The 27,278-nt window shown below is 38.2% G+C and overlaps 2 protein-coding genes across 3 annotated transcripts in view; one reads left to right on the top strand and one right to left on the bottom strand.

The window, feature by feature from the left end:
• MASTL (microtubule associated serine/threonine kinase like) overlaps positions 1–27,278 on the top strand; it is a 96,021-nt gene that overhangs the window by 41,567 nt on the left and 27,176 nt on the right. The window contains exon 12 of one of the 2 annotated variants that reach the window (XM_041765730.1): positions 11,701–13,468. The exons of the other annotated variant lie outside the window; for it this stretch is intronic. Within the exon in view, the coding sequence (XP_041621664.1) occupies positions 11,701–11,792 (92 nt within the window). The 3' untranslated portion in view covers positions 11,793–13,468. Of the gene's footprint in view, positions 1–11,700; positions 13,469–27,278 lie in introns of those variants that run through there. 2 annotated transcript variants of the gene reach the window in all.
• ACBD5 (acyl-CoA binding domain containing 5) overlaps positions 422–27,278 on the bottom strand; it is a 54,492-nt gene continuing 27,635 nt past the window's right edge. Inside the window, exons 8-14 of the mRNA XM_041765735.1 lie at positions 26,941–27,144; positions 25,379–25,485; positions 15,208–15,466; positions 11,408–11,607; positions 7,579–7,623; positions 7,119–7,228; positions 422–2,339 (exon numbers count right to left, since the gene is read on the bottom strand). Coding sequence (XP_041621669.1) covers positions 2,327–2,339; positions 7,119–7,228; positions 7,579–7,623; positions 11,408–11,607; positions 15,208–15,466; positions 25,379–25,485; positions 26,941–27,144 — 938 coding nt within the window. The 3' untranslated portion in view covers positions 422–2,326. The remainder of the gene's footprint in view (positions 2,340–7,118; positions 7,229–7,578; positions 7,624–11,407; positions 11,608–15,207; positions 15,467–25,378; positions 25,486–26,940; positions 27,145–27,278) is intronic.

Raw genomic sequence — 27,278 nt, 5'->3', positions numbered from 1 at the left:
GCCTGCTTCTTCCTCCCCCCAACTCCACCCCTCCCTTGTGCTCTCTCTCTCAAATGAATAGTCTTTAGAAAAAAACAGAACACCGCCCCTAAAAAAAAAAAAAAAAAAAAAAAAAAAAAAAACCACAAATCCTCTGAGCATATTCCACCTAAGACCAATTGTGTATTTAAAATGTCATGGCTGGGGGAAGCTATCTATGTGGTGTAAGAATGGAAACTAAGATTTTGACTGGACATTCTCAACCAAATGACTAAAGGACTTCTACTTTATCCCAGTTTTGAACTTTTATGAAATTCTATGTAATACCATGGTTTTATTCTGAAAGAGGCATGATTACTTTCTATGAATTCCCACAATTTACACTCATTTAATCCTTTATTCAGTGTACTTCTACCAGTAACAAGTAATAAAAACCATAGCATTTCTCATTAGCCTTTTTATTTGTAACGTAGTTTTACAATTAAGAAACAGAAAAGTAGATCATTAAAAAAATACCAGCTGTCAATTTAAAATTTTAAATGAGGTTCTTTTTAACAAAGCAGTAACACCATATCCTATAATTACATCTTTACTTATATATACAAGAACTGTGTGCAAAGTACTTTTCAAACTATAAAAGAAGACTTTGGAATAGGATACAAATGGTTATCCCTAGGAGTTAGTCACCTCCCACTGCCTATAATGAATCACAACTGCTTATGTTCTTAAATTTGCTTTTAGTTACTTTATTTACTATCAAGAAATGCCACCACCATTGTCTTATACCAAATTAATATCTAATTTTTAAAAAATAATCCCTGATCCACAGGTGTGAACCTTATTTTTCCATATAATTCAGTTACTTGCTTTATTTTTCCCCTAAATAGAGTTTTTAAAAGGTGAATATTAGTAACCCTTTTAGAGAGACACATTTTAATCAGGATGTAATTTAAAAATAAAACCATCAAGTTACAAGAAAAAAAAAGAACAAAGAATTTGGGGAAAGCAAATTGTATTCTTATACTGTTTTCTTCAAGCAAAGAACCACACTCTATGCAAGGGATGGATTACTTTCTTAAAACACTCTGAACACAGGATGCTTAACCCAACATCACACATATCGAGAATGCTTAAAAATTATTTGCTACTATGCCTTCGAATGAGAGAAATCTTTAAAGTACAAGGTACATCTAAATGTGGAATTTTGGAAGGTATACAGGAAGAATAATTCCAAACAAAGCCTTCAAGGATCTCTGTATGTTACAGTCTTCTTTTTCATCTAAATGTGGGGGGCGGGGGAAGCATTTACATTCAGGTTAGTTGGGTGTGCCTTCTTCACATGGAAGCATAAGCCCTGCTTGCTTGCAAAGCCTTCCATTACCCCTGTGAAATAGGTGTATCTCAAATATTATACCCCAAGGGAAAAACAGAGGCACTAAAAGGTTAAGAGTCCAGTCTGTGTAATTTACCAGTTGCAGAAAAGTGATTTTCATGTGTTTCCTTTTTGACCTTTTGTAAAAACAGTATAAATAAGTTTTCATTTTATATTTCAAAGCACCCTATGAAGCAGAAACAAGATATCCTCAAAGAAAAGCGATTACAAAGGAATAAATGTATACGATTGAATAAAATCTTATCAATGATCTACAGGCTCAGAGTATACTTCTAAACTTCCTAGAAGCCGATTCTTCATCATTTCTGTCAGCAGGTTATGTCTAGTCTGTGTCCATTTGTAAAAAGTAAGCCTGGTACATAGGGCTCTACTTTGTAATAACGACGCCTGAACAGTAAAGTCAGTGCTGTGAATGCCCAGGAAAGATTATGGGCAGCCCACAGAGAGGATGTGGAGAAAATTCTTCCAGCAGTTTTCTACTGCTTGGCATGGCAATTCATTGACTAAATTGAAAAGTTCATTTAATCTCATTTGAACTTCACTCCTGGTTTGCATTCTTTCTTATAGTTAATTTAGAAAATTAAAAATAAAATATCTCATTATCACAACTGTACCTTGGAAAAGCAGCTTATTGTTCTCTACGGGAGATAATCAGGTAAATATGTTACCAAACAATAATTAATAATTTAATGCTCTTCAAGTTCAAGGTAGGGCAAATCTATGTATGCTACTTGTAACCTAGCTGAGATTAATTATTCAAGTATCAGCAATATTAAATGTTATCATTTTTGTAGTGCAAAATATATATATGTATATATGTACACAAACCAAACTATTGGACGACAAAAAGAAGTGTAATCATCACAAACTAAGATTCTCTTGTGAGTTCCACATTCCATTTCATTCTGAGGTCATTCAGGCCCAGTAGTCTTCTTGGGTAAAACACCATTTTCTTCAGTTCAGTTTTCTTTAAAAAGAAAGTAAAAACCAATTTTCTGTGAATATAAATGCAACCTGAATATGAAACACATCCATACCAGAGAATTCTTTGGACAATAACATAACAATTCATATTCACATTCAGAATCAAATCATAAAATTGCCAGTAGTTCCTAAGAAATTCTCATCCTTTTCTAGTTGGCTTAAGGCAATTCAGGGTTTTGGGAATTATTTTACAACTTGGCAAAGCTGTGAAACAAAAAATGCTTAATAAGACTATAATAGGTTGATAGATGTATAACCTAGACTATTCACTTAATCAACATATATTTTGTGTCTATGACTTTCCAGGCTCTGTGCCAAGCACTGGGGTTTCAAACATAAATGAGGCAGGCTCTCGACTCTTAAAAGAGCTCTCAGGTTAGCTTGGGGTAGGAGGGAGAACATATAAACTAACAATTCAGATAGGTATAATATGACAGTTTTAATGATAGCAGAGTGAACGAGTGATCAGAGAAGAGTGGGTTTGTCAGTACAAGACACAACAATCACGTATGATCTGACATCTGGGAGAGGTCCCACACCTGTAAAAATCTCTATATCCTCCCCAGCACTCTAGATGCCAAAATGCCTGAAACGTTCTCATTATAGATTCATTTCCTCACCTCTACAGAAATGCTCTTACACAATCCCCTTGGCAGGAGGGATGTTTTAAATAATACGATCATCTTCTATCCTCTGTAGAAATCCTCTTATGTACACTTCCTTGGCAGGAGTGACATTTTAAATAGATCAATTTTCACATAAGGAGAGCCCTAAGGGCATGAAGGAAAAAAGGCTCCTGGAGCCAGAACAGAATTATGAGTGGCACTTTTTTTTTAAGATCTTATTTATTTGAGAGAGAGAGAGAGAGAGAGAGAGAGAGTGCTCTAGCACAAGCAGAGGGGAAGGGCAGAAGGAGAGGGAGAGAAGCAGGCTCCCTGCTCAGCCTCGATTCCAGGACCCTGGGATCATGACCCCAGCTGAAGGCAGACACTTAACCAACTGAGTCACACAGGCACCACAGAATTGCCCTCACTAACAGCCTAAGTGAGGGGTTAGCAGAAATGTTCACTGGATGGTGCACGAACAGTTAGCAACACTTACTAAGAACCTATGTGATGTAGATTACTACACAAAATTCTTTGCATATTTACAAAAAAGCACATAACACTCTGAACCCTCTATCTTCTCCTGTAATAGGGAAATAGAATACATACAAATTCCCATCCGTATTTTCAGAATTTTAGAATGTTTTTCAAGGTTCCTCATGAGATCTTTTCATCCTTTTTTTCTTTTTAAATTAACTTGCAAAATGTAGGGTATGGTGTGATCAGAGAAGAAAAGTTACAGAAAACAACAGATTAAAGGTAGAGGGAAACATTATGCCTTTCACTTTGTCTGCTAAACTATCTGCCCTGGCTGTACTGATGAGATACTTTCCCCTCCTCAGAAGTCTGGGCCTGACTTTTTGAGGCAGGCTCCATCTGAAAAGTGTTCCTACAGAGAGGCACCTGGGTGGCTCAGCGGTGAGTATCTGCCTTCGGCTCAGGTCATGATGATCCCGGGGTCCTGGGATCGAGTTCCACATCAGGCTCCCTGCAGGGAACCTGCTTCTCCCTCTGCTTATGTCTCTGCCTCTGCATGTCTCTCGTGAGTGAAAAATGAAATCTTTAAAAAGGAATGTGCGCTTCATACCACATTCAGAAAAAAATGTCTTTTGGGATTTTTTTTTCTGATCCACTGCAGAGTGATAATGCCTGAAATTTACTTTTGAGTTTATATTCTTCTACACTGGGAGGAGAGAGGGGGAATCAAACAGTGGACCCTTCACATTGCTTTTAATGTTGAAGAAAACAAAATATTATTTCAAAAAGCTTACCACAAATAGATAGCTACTTATTTTACATATATATAGAACTGTCTCACTGTGTTTGTACCCAGATGCCTATTTATTAAGTAAAATGAAAAAAAAAATTAAATAAATAAATAAACCAAAAGCTTTCTATATCATATAGTACTTCAGTGTGACCTCCTACAAATAGGTGGGTATTCAGCCATGCACTCAGCACACACTTTCTGAAAGCCTACTACATGCCAAACACTGAATTAGGGGTCGAGGCACAGGATGGTCATTATGAATAGAGCACACCCACTCCTTTTCACACTTTTCCCCACTCTAACTGGATTTCTGGATCTTTCTCCTCATCTCTAACACAGAACCCATCTCCTTCAAACTATATACACTGCTCTCTAGTTTTCATTCCTATAACTGTCAGATTAAAAATTGCTACACACTTCCAGATGAAAAGATGTCTAAGTCCCTTCAAGCCTGAAACTTCTTTCCATATCAAATATGGCTCTGTCTCCAATCCCTGTTAATTTGTTATGTATATGAACAAACAATACAAAAGAAAAGACTCTCATTGGCAGTGCCTGGGTGGTTTAGTCAGTTGAGTGTCTGCCACTTGGTTTTGACTCAGGTCATGATCTCAGGGTCCTAGGATTGAGCCCCACATCAGGCTCCCCTCTCAGCAGGGAGTTTGCTTGAGATTCTCTCTCCTTCTGCCCCTCTCCACTGCATGCTCTCTCCCTAAACAAATAAATCTTTAAAAATAAACCACTATCTCATCAAAATGCAGTTGCGCAGTGCTAAACAATTGGTAGTTTGGGATGCCTGGGTGGCTCAGTGGTTGAGGGTCTGCCTTTGGCTCAAGACATGATCCTAGTTTGGGGATCGAGTCCCACATCAGGCTCCCTGTAAGGAGCCTGCTTCTTTTCTGCCTGTGTCTCTGCATCTCTCTCTCTGTGTCTCTCATGAATAAATAAATAAAATCTTAAAAAAAAAAAGACTAAGTTTAAAAAAAATTGGTAGTTTGAAAAGACTAAACATGTAACCTACTGAAAATTTGATAAAGATTCAACAATAACAAAGTAGAATATTAAAAATAGGAGAATTTCTCCATTCAGAGACATCTGTAAGCAACTTAGGAGAAATGGTGCAGATGTGTACCAGCAAGGAATATCTTAAAAAAATAATTTTAGAAAAACTCCAATTTTTGGTGACTGCTGAAGCAGAGTCATTGTTTTCTCAGTCTTTATTAAAGTGACAAGCTGCTGCAAACTTAAACATAACATAAATCATTAACCCAAGTAAGCTTAACAGTTTTTGTCCTGTGCCAAACTTTTTCTACTCTCTAATGCTCAACGATCAACAAAGGAAACATGAAAAGAACTTTGAAATACGTTGCAAAATATGTCAACACCTACCTTTAGTGCCTTGCTGCTTGAATCTAGCACTTACTACATAGTGAAAAAAGGTTCGGTTCTTTTTCCCTCCTATTATCAGGGAAATTAAAATTTAAAACACTGTGTCGCACCAATCCCATCATGGGATAAATGTAAAATTTGTGAAAAGAAGAAAAGGAAGGACATAAGCTAAGGTTTATTGAACCCTTACACCAACTTTACACAGAACTAAAATGACATCTATACAAATGACCTAGAAAGGAGGTAAATAACACTGTGAGAGCAGTTCACGCTTCTGAATTAAAGTTTTTTCAAGTGGGTCAGTGTAGTCCAAGAACATGAACGTACCACAAAATTTTTTAGTTCTCTTATGAACATAAGTTGAAGTTTTTTTCCCCTAGATTTTATTTATTTGAGAGACAGAGAGAGAGAAAACACAAGTAGGCAGAACAGCAGGCAGAGGGAAAGGGAGAAGCAGGCTCCCTGTAGAGCAGGGAGCCCGACACGAGGCTCGATCCGAGGACCCTGGGATCAGGACCTGAGCTGAAAGCGGACGCTAAGCTGACTGAGCCACCTAGGTGACCTGAACTGTCTTAACATAAGCAGAAAGCAGTGCATATAACATAAGCACTTATACTAACTCATGTGCTGCTTATCCCTTTCAGAGAAGAGAAGGGCAAATGTCTCATTTCTGCTTTTGGTAGTAAGTGTTGTTAATTTAGGGACCTGGGTTCTTTGATAGAAGAACAACATATCCATAATTATTTAAACTTGTAGGTCTTTAAAAATGTGTTTCTACTGCATGTATTTAAGAGAGCACTTAAAATGTTATTATCAATTATTCTATTTCTTCTCCCTATCTGTTGTTACTTAATATGAAATGGTGATGAAACACCAAAAACATAGTAAGTGAGACTGTGACGGGGTAAATAATGATCAATATGCCCATCCATGGGAAGTAATTCAATTTACATTCTGTCTAAAATATATATATATATATATATATATATATGCTTTAAGGATTTTCTTGAACCCAAGAGACTGAGCCTTTGGTTATTCCTAACCTAGACAATCTCAGAGCCCTTTCAAGGATCCCAATTTATTATTCTCAGACCAATTTGAAGTATCTCCTGGCATCCCAAACTGGAAGTTTGGCCCTCACATTAGAAAAATCTCTGTTTCTAGAGATAAAAATAAAAATCTTCTGAAATGTCAATGTCTCTTTCAAAGGTATAGAGAGCATGCAGGTATTGTTTCCCTACCTATTGTCTACAATCCTTTAATGTTAGCAAAAGGCCCAAAATAAACATCAGACTTTGATTTTTTTTAAGTCTAAAAGGTACCTACGAATCCACTAGATATGATTTCGAAGAGAGTTTCAGTCTCAGGATTGGTACAGAATGTTCAGTATGACAATATAGCTACAAAATGGAGCTATCGTTTCCATTGCTGTTGAAAGCTCTGTCTACTGTAGATTATAAGGCTTTGCATACTATTTTCAATTATAAAACTAAATTACCTTCTCCTTCTTTGATAATATAAATGCACCAACCACTGGGCAATAAAAGGCCATATGATAGCAAAAGTTAATGCACCAGGAGACATCTCGAAGGGCCACCAAGATGGTCTCTGAGAAAATAAAATAAGCTGGTCACCAGTCTATTACACGCTGTATATATAAAATGTACCTAATTCATAATTTTGAAAATATAAAACTTAATAACAAATCTCAGCCCTGCTAAAGAGAAGGGAGATATTCTGTATCTCAGAGTGTAATTCAGTACACAGACTTTCAGGAGTACTTTAGACTTAAAAACATAAAAAAATCTATTTTAATTTCAAAGCTCTAAAGGGTAGATTTCATTTGGAATATTTCAAGAACCTCATATAATCTAAATTTATTTTAAGTTATTTGAAGCCCTTATTTTTAGATTTGAAACCCTTATTTTAGACTTAAATTTAAGAAAAGAATTTCTTACCTGCGATGGAGGCTGATTACTGGTCTGTAATGTCGATGATTTTGCCTATAAATACAAATGAAAGTAATTTGGCTTTGACAAATGAGAAAAAAAATAGTAATTTTTTCTATATCCTATCTTTAAAAAAAAGAAAAAAGTCTAGGGAAGCCTGGGTAGCTAAATGGTTGAGTGCCTGCCTTCAGTTCAGGTCGTGATCCTGGAGTCCTGGGATCAAGTCCCACATCAGGCTCCCTGCATGGGGCCTGCTTCTCCTTCTGCCTCTGTCTCTGCCTCTCTCTGTGTCTCTCATGAATAAATATAAAAATATTTAAAATTTTTTAAAAGTCTAAAACATTAGTTTATTATGTTTTTCCGCTAATCATACTTTGATTATACTGAAACCTATACTGGCCAAATAACAAGGTCCCTAAATTCCTAGCCAAATAAATACCTTTGACATTTTATGTTTTATAGTTCAAATTATATAAAATCATCAAATAAAACCTGAAATTAATCTGAACCATTACTTCTTGTATACTGTTACTAAATTATCTAATTAACTTAGTAATTCTTTGTTTCCATACAAATTACAAATTTAAAAACACATCTGAGAACTGCAGCCTTGATTATTTTCAAATTATAAATCATATCGAAAGATCTGCTTTGAAAATTCATAAGTTCTTCGGTTGTTTTTTTTTTTTTTTTAAAGATTTCACTTACTTATTCATGAGAGACACAGAGAGAGAGAGAGAGAAGCAGAGACATGGGCAGAGGGAGAAACAGGCTCCCGACATGGGACTTGATCCTGGGACCCCAGGATCACGCCCTAGGCTGAAGGCAGGCACCAAACTGCTGAGCCACCCAGGGATCCCCGGTTTTTGTTTTTGTTTTTTTTAAAGATTTTATTTATTCATGAGAGACAGAGAGAGAGAGGCAGAGGCAGAAGTAGGCTCCATGCAGGGAGCCCGATGTGGGACTTGATCCCAGGACCTCGGGATCACGCTCTGAGCTGAAGGCAGATGCTCAACCGAGCCACCCAGGCATCCCTAAAAATTCAAGTTATAGCACAAGAGGTATGATAGAAATGAACTGTTGGTACTATAGATTTGCTTTTAAATTTTTTCCAGCTTTATCAAGGTATACTTGATAAATAAAATCATATACATATATATATATGTGATGATTTGATGCATATATACATTATGAAATGATTACCATAATCAAGTTAATTAACACATTCCTCACTTCACATAGTTATCATTTTTGAGGGGAGGAGTATTGTAGGATTTTTAATGAGATATATAAACTAAGCAGAAAAATTTCAAATTAATTGAGAAAACATATTCCAATTTGGCTCATCCAGAAAACAAGTTTCCTTATACTAATTGTTGGAAACTTATTACTTCAGTTTCTCCATTTATTGTATCTTCAGAGAAAGTATGATAATGAGATCGTTCATTCATTCATTCATTCATTCAGTAAATACTCAGTGTCTATTATGTACCAGTTAACCCTGGGCATTAGAGATGCAACAGAGAGCAAAATGACAAAAAGTGCTGCCCTAATGGAGCTTATACTATAATGGACAGATACAAATAATAATGAATAAATCAGTAAAATATGCAATGTATCAGGTAGTGATAAACAACATAAAGAAAAATAAAACAGGAAGGAGGGAAAAACAAGAAAAAGAAAACAGGGAGAGTAAGAGACATGTTGGAGGAGGAGAGTCTTGCAAGTTTAAATACAATGGTGATGGAAGGCTTTGCTGACAGTATGCTATGTAGCTAAGGGAGGTGGAAGGGAGGGTGGGGGGTAGGAATGGAGAGGGAGAGTGGGGGCAGGGGTGTGTGTATGGCACAATCTTCCCTACAGAGGGATTAGCAAGTGCAAGGATGCAAGGTGGAAGGGAGCCTTCAAGCAAGTTCAAGGCTCAGCACAGAGGCCTGTATGCTGAAATTACAGCAGGAAGTGGTAGGGAGGAGGCAGGCTTTAAATTTCCTTGCTATGGGTAATATAGTATCAAGGACTTCAGTAGGACTATACCTTACAGGTAAAACTAAATTAGTTGCCTCCAGATGTTGCATTAGTCCTCACCTCATCAAGGTGTACAGAAGGGCATAATCAAATTGCAAGTGCTGAAAGAATCTAGACAAATCAATGATCTTTATATTAGTTGTAATTGTACCTTGTAGGCATAATAATATATATATTTTTTCAAAGATTTATTTATTTGAGAGAGAGAATCTTGAGCAGACTGCCCGCTGAGCACAGAGCCCAATGCAGGGCTTGATCTCAAGACCCTGAGATCATAACCTGAGCCAAACCAGGAGGCAGACGTTCAACCAACTGAACCATTCAAATGCCCTACGGCATGATATTTAACTAGGAGATTTACTTTATGCCATTTTTTCAGAATAAAGGATAGATTTAAAAATTGGGCTCCCTGGTATCTGATGACTTAATCAAGGTCACATTTGTCAGTGTGATTTCTAGATGGAATTCAAGGTGACCAAATCCCAATGTGATGACACAGCTGCTCTTCCTCATTAAAGCAGCAACTACCAACAAATACTAAAGTGGAGTCAGAACTATTAAATGTTAACTATTAGCAGATTTTTTTTCCTAAGTAATAAAGTCTGGAAAGCAAATGAAGATTCCCAAGGACCCCTGCTTTCATCTAAGAAGTACTGGCACTAGCTGTTATAATTAGCGTTATGATTTTTTGCTGTAATGATATTTATCCATGTTGTTGAAAAAAAGAATCAATGACACTTGTGAAAGCACAAAAAGGAAGACTTTCTTCAAGGGGGTAGGGGCTCACGATGCAGGGATTGGGGCTCATTCCCTGCACACCCAGCATAGCATAGGTGAGGGGGAATGTAGTGTCAAGGCATATGGCAAGGATGAGCAGATGGAAAATGCCTAAATGGAAACATGGGGTTAGGAAGATTCTGGCTAAACCGACCTAACAGGATTCTTGTGGAAGGCGGGCCGGGGTGAACAGACATCATCTGGCAGCTGGTGGAGGATGAGGAGCCTGTCTGGTTAACTTAGCAGGGTTCTTGATAAAACTGGATTTTATAAGGAAGAAGTGAAGAACTGGGCCTAAGAGAAAGTTCAGGAATCTAACATTTAGGCTGGCAATGAATCTTTGTGAGTACCAGTGGCTTTTACGTAGCTTTTTCATATTTAGAAATCCTACTTACCATTCTATGGCTAGATTAAAATAAGGATTACTGAATTTTTTTTTAAATATTTTTGAAAGGAAAAATCCCATACAACTATAACCGTTGCAAAGAAAATATGGAGATGGAAAATTATTTGTTAGGTGCATATTATTATTATTATTATTAAAGATTCCATCCATTTATTCATGAGAAACACAGAGAAAGAGAGAGAGAGAGGCAGAGAGAGACAGAGGCAGAGGGAGAAACAGGGAGCCTGATGTGGGACTCCATCCCAGGACCCCAGGATCATGACCTGAGCCAAAAGCAAACCCTCAACCACTGAGCCACCCAGGAGTCCTGCTCCTAGGTCCTATTTAAAAAAAAAAAAAATCATTGGGGCAGCCCAGGTGGCTGGGTGGTTTGGCGCCGACTTCAGCCCAGGGAAGACCTGGGATCGAGTCCCACGTCGGGCTCCCTGCATGGAGCCTGCTTCTCCCTCTGCCTGTGTCTCTGACTCTCTGACTCTCTCTCTATCTCTCTCTCCTCTCTGTGTAGTCTCATGAATAAATAAATTAAAAAAAAATCATTACGCTGATTTGTGTAAGTCAGATCAACACAGACTACACTTACATGCTGTTATGCAGGATCAGCAGCAGTGGAAGACAAATTTGAACGCTCACCTGCGAAGCTGTTAGTGTTTCCAGTTTATGGAGTCTCTGCAGGACGTTCTGCATGTCCTCCTGTAGGCGCATGAGGACGAGAGCAATCTGCTCATTGAGGCTTCCCCATGAGCCTCTGTCAGAGCCCCAGCGCTCCCCGTCCCCTCCGCTCCCTACTTGCCGACCCTTAGATCCTTCGCTCAAATGTTGCATCCTATGCCCTATTTTAAGAAAGCAAAATAAGTTAGTTTTAAATAATTCTTATAAAAGTAGAAAAGTGCATTTTACTCATTTTCCTCTGTTATTTCTTTAAGATCTAAATCTCCAAAGTGGAGTGGAAGCAATCAGAAAGTACACAAAATACTGGGAGCAAAGAAGCAGATATGTAAGCTTCTATTTATACTGATTTACTCAAAGTTTTTCCTGCTAAGGTTTTATAATGTATTTACTGCACTAGTAAATGACTAAATGCATGTAATTCATACAGAATTTACATATTTGAGCTGCATTCACAAAAAGTCTTTATTTTACTAATAAAGTAACAAGATTGAAAAAAAAATCTGAGGACTGCTTCTTTAGAGTATTTTGACAAATATTTTATTTAAATTCAATTTTCCAACATATAGTATAACTCCCAATGCTCATCTCATGTGCCATCCTCCTTAGTGCCAGTCACCCAGCTACCTCCCCCTCGGCAACCCTTTGCTTCCCAGAGTTAGGAGTCTCTCATGGTTTGTCTTCCTCTCTAATTCTTCCCCACTCAGTTTCCTCCTGCTTCTTTAGAGTATTAAAAGCTACACTAAATAGGTACATTTTCCTTTTTGGTCATTTTTAATTTAATAATACTGTAAATCTCCCAAAAGATTGTTTAATGTATTTTTTATTATAAATTCTATTATACTTATCACTATTAAAATTATGTTATATATCCATCATTTTTCCTATGCTTATACTTAAGGAATTGGCATTACCCCTAACACATGATTTTGTGTCCTTCTTTTAAAAAAATTTCATCAATATGTATCTGCATCATTAAATTTTGTTTCAAAACCACTGCAATGTCTACATAAATTCCTCAGTAAGACCATGAAGAAATCTACTCATTCTCCATTTTTGGATAGTTAGGACGATTCCAAATTTTTGTGATTACAAATAACACTGTGATGAATGTCTTTGTATATAAATTATTGCCCAAATTTCTGCTGATTTCTTTAGGAAAAACAGAATCAAAAAAGAATTACTGGGTAAAAGGATGACAACTTTGTAGAGGTTCTTTTTTTTTTCTTCTTCTTTTTTGAGAGAGAGCACAAGCAAGAGGAGGAGTGGAGGGAGAAGGAGAAGCAGACTCCCCACTGAGCAGGGAGCTGGATGATGTGGGGCTCCATCCCAGGAACCTGAGATCATGATCTGAGCTGAAGGCAGATGCCCAACCAACCAAGCCACCCAGGCACCTCTTTGCAGAGGATCTTCATTAAGTGCTGCCAGGTTATCTTTCAGAAAGGCCGCAACAGTTTTATATTGCAGTATATAAAAAGCACTACTGTGCAGAAATGAAATATTACAAGTTTTTGTCTGTTTGCTAATACAGTTGGGTAAGTTTTGTTTGTTTTAAATAATAACCAAGAACCTATTTACCTCATTGCCCTTTGGCATCCTGGAGCCCCAAAGCAGCAGCAGGATTTCCAAAGGTGAGCTTGTATCAAGCTGTGTTTGGTCTTGTAAGAAAAATGGAACTAAAGCTGTTTGCCAACTTAAACCCCAAAGAGAACACTGAGGGCTTGATGCCAGTTTCAAGAAGACTTCTACTCTTGTATCGAAAGGAAGTAAGTTTTGAAGTGGTTCTTTAAGAAAGAAAGGACCACTTCAGTGACTGGTGTGGAATTTACAAGGGGAAAAAAAGTGGAAGTCTGGTCTAAAGGCTTATTTTCCTGTATTCTTAAGAGATGGAGAAATTCTATGAGGGCCTGTTAGTAGGTACTGAAGAATCACTCCTGTCTTTGCTCACTTTACTATGTCCTATGTCATAGTGAGCTTTCAAACCAGCTTTCACAAAGACAGGATTAATCAGACTATTTCCGTGCTACGGTAATCCCCACCTCCAGTCACTCTGTCCAATTACTCATTTTCTTTTCTTCAGAGCATTTATCACCATTTGCAACCAATCTGAATTATTTATGTATTCACTGTCAGCTCCCCTTACTAGAACATAAGCTCTGTCTGTGGAAGGGGCTGTTTTCTTCTCTACAGCATCCCCAGGACCTAGAACACAGCCTGACAAAGAACAGCTCAATAATATCTATTTAATGCTGAGGCAGATTTACTATGAAGCTCAAGAAGCTTAACTTTAGGGTCTGCCCCTTGTATGGACTCCTGTGATTGCTGGGAGTTGTGGTGTTTTATAGGAGGGGTGAACTCAGGTTATAAATGGGAAGCCTTTCATACATTCAATTTAGGTAAGTTGCCTAAAGACAGGAACCTAAATCCGAGGTTCTAGTAATAAGTTGTGATCTTTCTCTTCTTTGTTAGAATATTTACAATTGGTATATGTTCAAATGCCTATTGGTTAAACAATTAGTTTCTTAATACCATTAATTCTCTTTTTTCCCCGTCTTCATTTTATGTAGATTTTTCAATCAGATACACAGATATTCCTTTAACTTTTTACGATCTCATAAAATTATATAGGGATTTTCCTTTTTTTAAGCATACATGATTCAATACTTGTATATATTGCAAAATAATCACAATAAGTACAGTTAACATCTGTTACCATACAGTTACAGACTCTTTTTCCTTGTGATGGTAACTTTTAAGATTTACTATCTTAGCAACTTTCACATATGCAGTACAGTAGATTAACTACAGTCACCATGCTGTACATTATATCCCCATGAGTGACTTACTTATAACTGAAAGATTTTACCTTTTGACCCTTGACCTGTTTCACATCCCGCCCCCCCCCCCCCGCCTCTCCCCCCGGCCTGTGGCAATCATTAATCTGTCTACCTATTCTCTATATATAACTTAGTCTTTTTTTTTTTTTTTTTAGATTCTACATATGAGATCATATGGAATTTGTCTTTCCATTATTCTTTTTTGACATTACCTATCCATTCCTAACTACGAACAATTAATACATACTTACATTCTTCACTATTCAACTCTAATCTGTTACCTGATCACATTACTATTCTTAATGTTTCCCTTTGGATTGTTAAATGATATTTTACATTTATTACTTAATCTGTCAGCTTTAAATGATATCTTTGATTTAAGGAGGGAAATGTGGAAAAGACAGAATTCAAATTTTTACCTATGGTAGCAAAAAAAGCAGAAATGCAGTTGAAGGAACGAGTAACCGATTGCAGGGAAGAGGGATGACAGAACATAAATTTGGCTACCTCAAAAAACCATGTAAAAGATGTAGAAATAGAGGGGCGCCTGGGTGGCTCAGTCCTTTGGCTCAGGTCATGATCCCCAGGTCCTGGGATTGAGTCCCTGCATTGGGCTCCCTGTTCAGTGGGAAGCCTGCTTCTCCCTCTCTCTGCCACTGTGCTCTCTCTCAAATAAATAAACAAATCTTAAAAAAAAAAAAAGATGCAGAAATAGAAATGCTCCCCTCACCCCAACCCATATCAAACTACTATGCCTTGTAGAATCATAGGTAAGAACCAGGTGTAAAGAAAAATGGTCAGATGTATGTAAGGATAATTTTTAACATTCCGTTTGCAGATGGATATTTCTAATATTGCTCCTATCTCTTTCTTGTTTTACTAGTTACTTTATAAGGATAGTTAGTGAGAACAAGAAAAAATACACACCTCTCCCTCTTCTGACATTAGAGAACTCATTTTCTCCACTCCGTCGCTCACGGTGTGGTGCTCCACTGTTGCTTCGGCCATCTTCTCCTCCATGCTTTACTTCACCTTTTCCTTCAACTGCTACCACCTGCATATCCCCAGTGTTGCCATTTCCAGGAGATCCATCTTCAGGAAAACCAGAGTTTTCCAAGGACTCATTGGGATCACCACCCAAGTAATATCGAAATGGTCCATTGTTTAATGTAAAGCTGTCTAAAGACTACAAATTTAAAATAAGTTAAAAGCTATAAGCACAAGTTTTTATGATAATATAATTGTTTTTTATAAAACTTTTTTCATGTTATGATAGGAAATATTTTCTTTTTTTAAGGTTATTTATTTATTTGAGAGAGAGCGAGAGAGAGCAAAGCATGCGAGAACATGAGGGGGGGAGGGGCACAGAAAGAGGGGGGGAAGCAGGTGCACGGGGCTTGAGCCTGGGACCCTGAGACCATGATCTGAGCCAAAGGGAGACACTCAACCTACTGAGCCACCCAGGTGCTCCAGAAATATTATTTTTCTAAAAAGTTATTCATTTTCTGCTCCCTATATGTAGAAAAATGAGTTAGGGATGATTCATCCATGAGCAAAGAATTGAGTAGTTTTGGCAGTAAACTGTTCTCATGAGTCAGTCATTCATCCAAGAGACTTTTAAAAAATATCTACTCTTATTCTAGTTACTATGCTAAACTCTAAGGATAACATGAGAAAAGAGATAAAAGCTCTGTCTGCAAGAGGCTTCTAGATTTGGTAAGGAAGTGAGAGATGTAAGATCATTACAGTGTAGTTTGATAAGTGTCATGAAAAACATAGACAAAGGGTACTTGCTATAGGAATTCACAGGAAGGGTACCTAACTCATACTGGGGCTGGGTGGCGGCTTCCTGGAAGAAATGAAATGAACTAGTAAGACTTAAATGAGTATAAGCCAGGTTGAAGGTGTACTAATAATGTCAGCCTGTACCAAGAGAGTAGTAGTGGGACAGAGGGTGATTCAAGAACCTTTGAGATTACAGAATCATTAGGAGTTGAATACTGAATGTAGAAAGTAAGGGAAAGGAAAAGACCCGATGATTTTGAAATACTCACCAAGATAAGAAATACAGAAGACAAACAGATTTCAGGGGAACAGAAAGAGACAATGGTATAGTTATAGATAAGTATAAATTGAGGTTCTTAGGCAAGATGTTTAATAGAGCAGTTAGAATTCAGAGATATAGGTTGGAGATGACACTTTTAAAATCATCAACATGTGAGTGAAGGTTGAAACCAAAAGAGTAGTAACTAGAGATATATTTGTGAAGAATACCAAATTTAAGGGGTCAAAAGAGGAAAGAAAAGTTGAAATCAAGTCATTATGTCAAAGGGATATATATAGGGGGAAGGAGAAAAAATGAGTGGGAAATATCAGAAAGGGAGACAGAAGATGAGAGACTCCTAACTCTGGGAAACGAACTAGGGGTGGTGGAAGGGGAGGTGGGGGGGGTGGGGGTGACTGGGTGACAGGTACTGACAAGGGCACTTGATAAGATGGGCACTGGGTATTATTCTATATGTTGGCAAATTGAACACCAATAAAAAAAATTTTTTTAAAGGGATATATATAGGAATGGTGTATATGGCAAATACTTCTGAGTTGTTCATATTTTATTTGAATTATACTAAAATAACATTTGTTATCATTAAAAAGAAATCTTAGAAATCTAAATCCACCTAACAAAATTCCAAGTACACTGGTCTGTATTGGTCACTGGTTTGCAATAATATCAGAAGTATATGAACATGTATATATAAAATAAATATTTCCTATCTCAAATCTCTTTTAGAACAGCACTTCCAAACCAATCACTATTCTGATAAATGGTTATGCTAGAATCATTTTCTATTTTTAGCTTCTACAAAGCAATAATTACTAATATTTCAAAATTTCAGCCTTTTATAAAGGCATTTATAAGCGAGGTAACTTATTTAAATTGGACTGAAATAAAAAACTTTCTTTTAAACATAAATTTGTTAAGTGAGATGAGGCCCTTCCCAGGGCATAAGCATAAGGTCTTCTAACAGGTCAGAGATTTAGTTAAACCAATGAGATGCAATGCTTTCATACCATAAACCCTACAGTAAGGACAGAAACCAAGATAATGTAAATACAAGATAAAAACATTACTGTATTCAAAAAGCACTACACTTCACACCAATCAGAATGGCTAGCATCCAAAAGACAAGAAGTAACATGCGTTGGTGAGGATATGGAGAAGGAGAACCCTAGTGTACCATCGGTAGGAATGTAAATTGGTGTGGCCACTATGGAAAACAGTATGGAGGTTCTTCAAATAATTAAAAATAGAAATACCAAACGTTCCAGTAATTCCACTATTGGGTATTAACCCAAAGAAAATGAACACACTAACTTGAAAGGATATATACACCTAGATGTTTATTGCAGCATTATCTACAATAGCCAAGATACAGAAGCAGCCCAAGTGTCCATCAATAGGTGAATGGATAAAGACAATATATGTGTGTATGCACACATGCAAACATACATACATACAATGGAACATCACTGAGTCATAAAAAAGAATGAAATCTGGCCATTCTTAACTACATGGATGGACCTAGAGGCTATTAGGCTAAGTGAAATAAGTCAGACAGAAAAAGACAAATACTTTATGATTTCACTTATGTGTAGAATCTAAAAAACAAACAAAACCCAAACAATTCCTTTTTTTTTTTTTAAGATTTTATTTATTTATTCATGAGAGACACAGAGAGAGAAGCAGAGACACAGGCAGAGAGAGAACCAGGCTCCCCACAGGTAGCCTGACGCAGGACTTGATCCCCGGATCGGGATCACACCCTGAGCCAAAGGCAGATGCTCAACCGCTGAGCCACCCAGGAATCCCCAAATAATTCTCAAATATAGAAAACAAACTGGTGGTTGCTAAAGGGGAAGTGGATAGGTGACGATGGGTGAAATAGATAAAGAAGATTAACAAGTATAAACTTCCAATTATAAAGTAAGTTAAGTCTCAGAGGTGGAAAGTATAGCATAAGAAATATAATCAACAATATTGTAATAGAATCGTATGGTGACTACACTTATCATGGTGAGCACCAAGTAATGTACAGAATCATTGAATCAACATGCTGTACACCTAAAACTAATATAATATTTTGTTAATTATACTTAAAGTTATTGGGAAGAACAGATTTATTTGTCAATTATTCAATTTTCTTGACTGTCAATCAATGTTTCAAACATAGCAACTAGTTTGAGTTTACTCTCTGCCTCCTCCATCCCACCTCACTCTCAGAATATTTACAAACATAAATATATTATAAATAATAATATTCAAATATTTTTGAATATTCAGGAATCTATTTTTTAAATTTACAAAAATAATTTTAAATACAAAATTTACAGAATGGGAGAAGATGTTTGCAAATGACATATCAGATAAAGGGCTAGTTTCCAAAATCTATAAAGAACTTATTAAACTCAACACCAAAGAAACAAACAATCCAATCATGAAATGGGCAAAAGACATGAAGAGAAATCTCACAGAGGAAGACATAGACATGGCCAACATGCACATGAGAAAGTGCTCTGCATCACTTGCCATCAGGGAAATACAAATCAAAACCACAATGAGATACCACCTCACACCAGTGAGAATGGGGAAAATTAACAAGGCAGGAAACAACAAATGTTGGAGAGGATGCGGAGAAAAGGGAACCCTCTTACACTGTTGGTGGGAATGTGAACTGGCGCAGCCACTCTGGAAAACTGTGTGGAGGTTCCTCAAAGAGTTAAAAATAGACCTGCCCTACGACCCAGCAATTGCACTGTTGGGGATTTACCCCAAAGATTCAGATGCAATGAAACGTCGGGACACCTGCACCCTGATGTTTCTAGCAGCAATGTCCACAATAGCCAAACTGTGGAAGGAGCCTCGGTGTCCATCGAAAGATGACTGGATAAAGAAGATGTGGTTTTTTTTTTTTTTTTTAAATTTTTTTTATTTATTTATGATAGTCACAGAGAGAGAGAGAGAGAGAGAGAGGCAGAGACACAGGCGGAGGGAGAAGCAGGCTCCAGGCACCGGGAGCCCGACGTGGGACTCGATCCCGGGTCTCCAGGATCGCACCCTGGGCCAAAGGCAGGCGCCAAACCGCTGCACCACCCAGGGATCCCCAAGAAGATGTGGTTTATGTATACAATGGAATATTCCTCAGCCATTAGAAACGACAAATACCCACCATTTGCTTCAATGTGGATGGAACTGGAGGGTATTATGCTGAGTGAAGTAAGTCAATCGGAGAAGGACAGTGTATGTTCTCATTCATTTGGGGAATATAAATAATAGTGAAAGGGAATAGAAGGGAAGGGAGAAGAAAGAGGTAGAAAATATCAGAAAGGGAGACAGAACATAAAGACTCCTAACTCTGGGAAATGAACTAGGGGTGGTGGAAGGAGGGCGGGGGGGGGGGGTGAATGGGTGACGGGCACTGAGGGGGACACTTGACAGGATGAGCACTGGGTGTTATTCTGTATGTTGGTAAATTGAACACCAATAAAAAATTAATTTATTAAAAATAAAAAATAAATAAATAAATAAATAAATAAATACAAAATTTAAATATTTTATATGTAGATTTTCAAAGTGATAGGGCCCTGGTATTAAAAGAAGTTATGGGGATCCCTGGGTGGCGCAGCGGTTTGGCGCCTGCCTTTGGCCCAGGGCGCGATCCTGGAGACCCGGGATCGAATCCCACGTCGGGCTCCCGGTGCGTGGAGCCTGCTTCTCCCTCTGCCTGTGTCTCTGCCTCTCTCTCTCTCTCTGTATGACTGTCATAAATAAATAATAAAAAAAAAAATATTTAAAGAAAAAAAAAAAAAAAAAAAAAGTTATGTGGGGCACCTAGATGGCTTAATCAGTTAAGTGTCCAACTCGTGACTTAGATTCAGGTCATGATCTCAGGGTCATGAGATTCAGCCCCACATTAGGCTTGCACTGGGTACAGAGCCTGCTTGAGATTCTCTACCTCCTTCTCCCTCTGCCCCTACCCCACCTTATGTCTGCTCTCTGTCTAAAAAGAAAATCTTTTATTTTTATTTATTTATTTTTAAAGATTTTACTTATTTATTCATGAGAAACACACACAGAGAGAGGCAGAGACACAGGCAGAGAGAGAACACAGGCTCCATGCAGGAGCCTGATGTGGAACTCGATCTCGGGACTCCAGGATCACGCCCTGGGCCAAAGGCAGGCGCCAACTGTTGAGCCACCCCGGTGTCCCTAAAAATAAAATCTGTTAATAAAAATAAAATTTAAAAGTAAATAAAAAATAATTAAAATAAGTTATGCACTGAATTCTATCACTTTAAAGATTTCCCAATTTAAAAAATGTCATTTTTACCTCTTCTTGTCCAAATTGCTCCATGGAATCACAGTAAACTTCACTATCTGAATCACTTGTCAAATGCTGAATTCCTGAAACATCTTCAACATGATCATCATTTATATCTAAAAAAGAACAAATAATTATTATTCTCTAATTGAAGAAAAATGCACTTATTCCATTGTCAAAATTTAACAGCTCAATATTATTTTCATACTAGAGACAAATTTGATTTATCAAGCCATATTTTTTCTTTTAACTTACCAAAACTTTAAATTTAGTTGATAATTTTTATTTGAAAAGATTATAAAATACTTTATCATATAATTGCACAAAGACATTGTCTATATCAAACCTTACAAAACTAATAACCTTATAAGAGAAAACTGACTACCAGCGAGGAGGCCTAAATTGATAGCAACTATGTAAGTTCAGTTGTTACATTAAATAAGTCCATTTCCTGGTTTCTTGACTGAATTGCAGCAATGTTCATAATTTATCAAATATATATGACAGGTTCACCCTAGTCTAGATAGGAAAAGACTGTAACTTATGAATAAAGAGCAAAGGCATTGTAAAATCAGAGGTTGGGTTAAAAGAAACATCAGGGGCAGCCTCAGTGGCTCAGCGGTTTAGTGCCGCCTTCAGCCCAGGGTGTGATCCTGGAGACCAGGGATCGAGCCCCACGTCAGGCTCCCTGCATGGAGCCTGCTTCTCCCTCTGCCTGTGTCTGTTCCTCTCTCTCTCTCTGTCTCTCATGAATAAATAAATAAAATCTTTTAAAAATGAAAAAAGAAAAAAAAAGAAAAGAAACATCAAAGGGCACCTGGATAGCTCAAATGGTTAAGCATCTGCCTTCGATCAGGTCATGATCTCAGAGTCCTGGGATCAAGCCCCATGTTGGGCTCCCTGCTCAATGGGGAGTCGCTTCTCCCTCTGCCTCTCTCTCAAATTTTATTTTAAAATGTCATACAGGGGATCCCTGGGTGTCTCAGTGGTTTGGCGCCTGCCTTTGGCCCAGGGCGTGATCCTGGAGTCCCGGGACCGAGTTCCACATCAGGCTCCCTACATGGAGCCTGGTTCTCTCTCTGCCTGTGTCACTGCCTCTCTCTCTCTCTCTCATGAAGAAATAAATAAAATCTTTAAAATGTCATACAAAAACATAATAAAAAATGTCTCAATAAAAATATAGAAGCCCTGCCCCTAATTCACTATCATTCAAAGCCATACATCTTTATAATATTAATAAACCCTAAGATATTACTGAATGAAAGATTTTTATGGGACTCTTTTCTTTTTTTCCTCTTTTTCTCTTTACTCCCTCCCTCCCTTGCTCCCTACCTTCCCTCTTTTTTAGTAGGATCCATGCCCAGTACAGAGCCCAACATGGGGCTCAAACTCACAACCCCAAGATCAAGACCTGAGCCGAGATCAAAAGTTGGACACCCAACTGACTGGACCACCCAGGTGCCCCCTTGATAAGAGGTTTTTAATTCTAAATTGCTCCTAAACATCCTCAAATAATGAAGAGACTATTCCATTGGTAGGGAAGAGACTGGACAGATCATTATTATAGGACTGTACCTTGGTGAATGCAGATAGCAGTTTTTCCAGTTTTCTCCAAGTTTTCAGCTACGGCCTTTATTTCTTCAGCACTTCTACCATTCAAGGAAGAACTGGCATGAATGTCATTCTGTATTTCCTGAGCAGAGTGGTCTTTATCATAGGTATTAGTGACAATGATTTCCAAATTCTTATGGTCTGCAGATTTCTTCATCATTTTCTTATCTTTTATAAGAAAGTAGGGAGATTCATAAAAGTTCACAGTAGGTCAACTTCTGCATATATTTTCTAAAATCAAGTAATCATTTCTCCAACCTACCATAATCCCTTTGATCAGTTTCCTACATGGATCAGAGAGATGAAATACTCTTAAAAAGGGGTTTATTGGGATGCCTGGGTGGCTCAGTGGTTGGGCGTCTACCTTTGGCTTAGGACGTGATCCTGGAATCAAGTCCCACATCGGGCTCCTGCATGGAGCCTGCTTCTCCCTCTGCCTGTGTCTTTGCCTCTCTCTCTATGTCTCTCATGAATAAATAAAATATTTTAAAAAGGGGGGGTTTATTACATGCTGACAGCCCACTCAAAACTGCTTCCTCTCTGTGAATCTTTTAGAAGCTATTTTATTTTTACTTTACTTTATTGTTAAATAGACTCAACACCCAACATGGGCTCGAACTCACAACCACAAGATCAAGAGTCACACGATCCACCCACCAAGCCAGCCAGGCTTTCCTAGAGCCCTTTTTATTTTATTTTTTATGATTATTTTTTATTTAAAGATTTTATTTATTTATTCATGAGAGACAGAGAGAGAGAGGCAGGCAGAGACACAGGCAGAGGGAGAAGCAGGCTCCATGCAGGGAGCCTGATGTGGGACTAGATCCAGAGACCGTGGGATCACGCCCTGAGCTGAAGGCAGATGTTCAACCACTGAGCCACCCAGGCGTCCCCTAGAGCCCCTTTTAAAAGATAATTTCTTGGGATGCCTGCATGGCTCAGCAGTTAGGCACCTGCCTTCGGCTCAGGTCATGATCCTGGGATCCGGGATCAGGTCCCGCATCAGGCTCCCTGCAAGGAGCCTGCTTCTCCCTCTGCCTAAGTCTCTGCCTCTCTCTCTCTCATTCTGTGTCTCTCATGAATAAATAAGTCTTTAAAAAATAAAAAAAGATAACTTCTCAAGGTCAAGATAACACTCTCAAGCACAGGCAAGTCACCCTATGAGACCCAGTTGTACAAAGGGGTCCACATGGGATCCCTGGGTGGCGCAGCGGTTTGGCGCCTGCCTTTGGCCCAGGGCGCGATCCTGGAGACCCGGGATCGAGTCCCACGTCGGGCTCCCGGTGCATGGAGCCTGCTTCTCCCTCTGCCTGTGTCTCTGCCTCTCTCTCTCTCTCTGTGACTATCATAAATAAATAAAAATTAAAAAAGAAAAAGAAAAAAATAGGCATTAAAAAAAAAACCTGTAAAAAAAAAAAAGGGGTCCACATAATCAATAATATCCTTCAAAGAAGATATTATTCATCATATCTTACTAGAAAATAAAAGCAAAACAAAGTTGTGCCGTTTGTTTTAGTGTCTTTCTGCCTCCCCCTTCTAAAGTAGTCTTCCTAAGAATCACTGTTACTCTTACTAACAAGGCCCTCCTAGTGTAGTACCCCATGACTCCAGTGTTCCTTCTTCATCAAAACTTCTTCCTGTATCCAATTCTCTGGATTCCATTCTATTCTTGACAAGGTATTGAGAGTTTTTTTTTTAATTTTTTATTTATTTATGATAGTCACACACAGAGAGAGAGAGAGAGAGAGAGAGGCAGAGACATAGGCAGAGGGAGAAGCAGGCTCCATGCACGGGGAGCCCAACGTGGGATTCGATCCTGGGTCTTCAGGATCGCACCCTGGGCCAAAGGCAGGCGCCAAACCGCTGCGCCACTCAGGGATCCTAGGTAGATGTGGTTTATGTATACAATGGAATATTCCTCAGCCATTAGAAACGACAAATACCCACCATTTGCTTCAATGTGGATGGAACTGGAGGGTATTATGCTGAGTGAAGTAAGTCAATCGGAGAAGGACAGTGTATGTTCTCATTCATTTGGGGAATATAAATAATAGTGAAAGGGAATAGAAGGGAAGGGAGAAGAAAGAGGTAGAAAATATCAGAAAGGGAGACAGAACATAAAGACTCCTAACTCTGGGAAATGAACTAGGGGTGGTGGAAGGAGGGCGGGGGGTGGGGGTGAATGGGTGACGGGCACTGAGGGGGACACTTGACAGGATGAGCACTGGGTGTTATTCTGTATGTTGGTAAATTGAACACCAATAAAAAATTAATTTATTAAAAATAAAAAATAAAAAAATAAATAAATAAATAAATACAAAATTTAAATATTTTATATGTAGATTTTCAAAGTGATAGGGCCCTGGTATTAAAAGAAGTTATGGGGATCCCTGGGTGGCGCAGCGGTTTGGCGCCTGCCTTTGGCCCAGGGCGCGATCCTGGAGACCCGGGATCGAATCCCACGTCGGGCTCCCGGTGCGTGGAGCCTGCTTCTCCCTCTGCCTGTGTCTCTGCCTCTCTCTCTCTCTCTGTATGACTGTCATAAATAAATAATAAAAAAAAAAATATTTAAAGAAAAAAAAAAAAAAAAAGAAGTTATGTGGGGCACCTAGATGGCTTAATCAGTTAAGTGTCCAACTCGTGACTTAGATTCAGGTCATGATCTCAGGGTCATGAGATTCAGCCCCACATTAGGCTTGCACTGGGTACAGAGCCTGCTTGAGATTCTCTACCTCCTTCTCCCTCTGCCCCTACCCCACCTTATGTCTGCTCTCTGTCTAAAAAGAAAATCTTTTATTTTTATTTATTTATTTTTAAAGATTTTACTTATTTATTCATGAGAAACACACACAGAGAGAGGCAGAGACACAGGCAGAGAGAGAACACAGGCTCCATGCAGGAGCCTGATGTGGAACTCGATCTCGGGACTCCAGGATCACGCCCTGGGCCAAAGGCAGGCGCCAACTGTTGAGCCACCCCGGTGTCCCTAAAAATAAAATCTGTTAATAAAAATAAAATTTAAAAGTAAATAAAAAATAATTAAAATAAGTTATGCACTGAATTCTATCACTTTAAAGATTTCCCAATTTAAAAAATGTCATTTTTACCTCTTCTTGTCCAAATTGCTCCATGGAATCACAGTAAACTTCACTATCTGAATCACTTGTCAAATGCTGAATTCCTGAAACATCTTCAACATGATCATCATTTATATCTAAAAAAGAACAAATAATTATTATTCTCTAATTGAAGAAAAATGCACTTATTCCATTGTCAAAATTTAACAGCTCAATATTATTTTCATACTAGAGACAAATTTGATTTATCAAGCCATATTTTTTCTTTTAACTTACCAAAACTTTAAATTTAGTTGATAATTTTTATTTGAAAAGATTATAAAATACTTTATCATATAATTGCACAAAGACATTGTCTATATCAAACCTTACAAAACTAATAACCTTATAAGAGAAAACTGACTACCAGCGAGGAGGCCTAAATTGATAGCAACTATGTAAGTTCAGTTGTTACATTAAATAAGTCCATTTCCTGGTTTCTTGACTGAATTGCAGCAATGTTCATAATTTATCAAATATATATGACAGGTTCACCCTAAGATAGGAAAAGACTGTAACTTATGAATAAAGAGCAAAGGCATTGTAAAATCAGAGGTTGGGTTAAAAGAAACATCAGGGGCAGCCTCAGTGGCTCAGCGGTTTAGTGCCGCCTTCAGCCCAGGGTGTGATCCTGGAGACCAGGGATCGAGCCCCACGTCAGGCTCCCTGCATGGAGCCTGCTTCTCCCTCTGCCTGTGTCTGTTCCTCTCTCTCTCTCTGTCTCTCATGAATAAATAAATAAAATCTTTTAAAAATGAAAAAAGAAAAAAAAAGAAAAGAAACATCAAAGGGCACCTGGATAGCTCAAATGGTTAAGCATCTGCCTTCGATCAGGTCATGATCTCAGAGTCCTGGGATCAAGCCCCATGTTGGGCTCCCTGCTCAATGGGGAGTCGCTTCTCCCTCTGCCTCTCTCTCAAATTTTATTTTAAAATGTCATACAGGGGATCCCTGGGTGTCTCAGTGGTTTGGCGCCTGCCTTTGGCCCAGGGCGTGATCCTGGAGTCCCGGGACCGAGTTCCACATCAGGCTCCCTACATGGAGCCTGGTTCTCTCTCTGCCTGTGTCACTGCCTCTCTCTCTCTCTCTCATGAAGAAATAAATAAAATCTTTAAAATGTCATACAAAAACATAATAAAAAATGTCTCAATAAAAATATAGAAGCCCTGCCCCTAATTCACTATCATTCAAAGCCATACATCTTTATAATATTAATAAACCCTAAGATATTACTGAATGAAAGATTTTTATGGGACTCTTTTCTTTTTTTCCTCTTTTTCTCTTTACTCCCTCCCTCCCTTGCTCCCTACCTTCCCTCTTTTTTAGTAGGATCCATGCCCAGTACAGAGCCCAACATGGGGCTCAAACTCACAACCCCAAGATCAAGACCTGAGCCGAGATCAAAAGTTGGACACCCAACTGACTGGACCACCCAGGTGCCCCCTTGATAAGAGGTTTTTAATTCTAAATTGCTCCTAAACATCCTCAAATAATGAAGAGACTATTCCATTGGTAGGGAAGAGACTGGACAGATCATTATTATAGGACTGTACCTTGGTGAATGCAGATAGCAGTTTTTCCAGTTTTCTCCAAGTTTTCAGCTACGGCCTTTATTTCTTCAGCACTTCTACCATTCAAGGAAGAACTGGCATGAATGTCATTCTGTATTTCCTGAGCAGAGTGGTCTTTATCATAGGTATTAGTGACAATGATTTCCAAATTCTTATGGTCTGCAGATTTCTTCATCATTTTCTTATCTTTTATAAGAAAGTAGGGAGATTCATAAAAGTTCACAGTAGGTCAACTTCTGCATATATTTTCTAAAATCAAGTAATCATTTCTCCAACCTACCATAATCCCTTTGATCAGTTTCCTACATGGATCAGAGAGA

This window comes from Vulpes lagopus, chromosome 8, assembly GCF_018345385.1.
Source record: "Vulpes lagopus strain Blue_001 chromosome 8, ASM1834538v1, whole genome shotgun sequence".
In the NCBI taxonomy this organism is placed as follows: Eukaryota; Metazoa; Chordata; class Mammalia; order Carnivora; family Canidae; genus Vulpes; species Vulpes lagopus.
The sequence above is the reverse complement of the archived record's forward strand: the minus strand, read 5'-3'. Positions and strand labels throughout refer to the sequence as shown.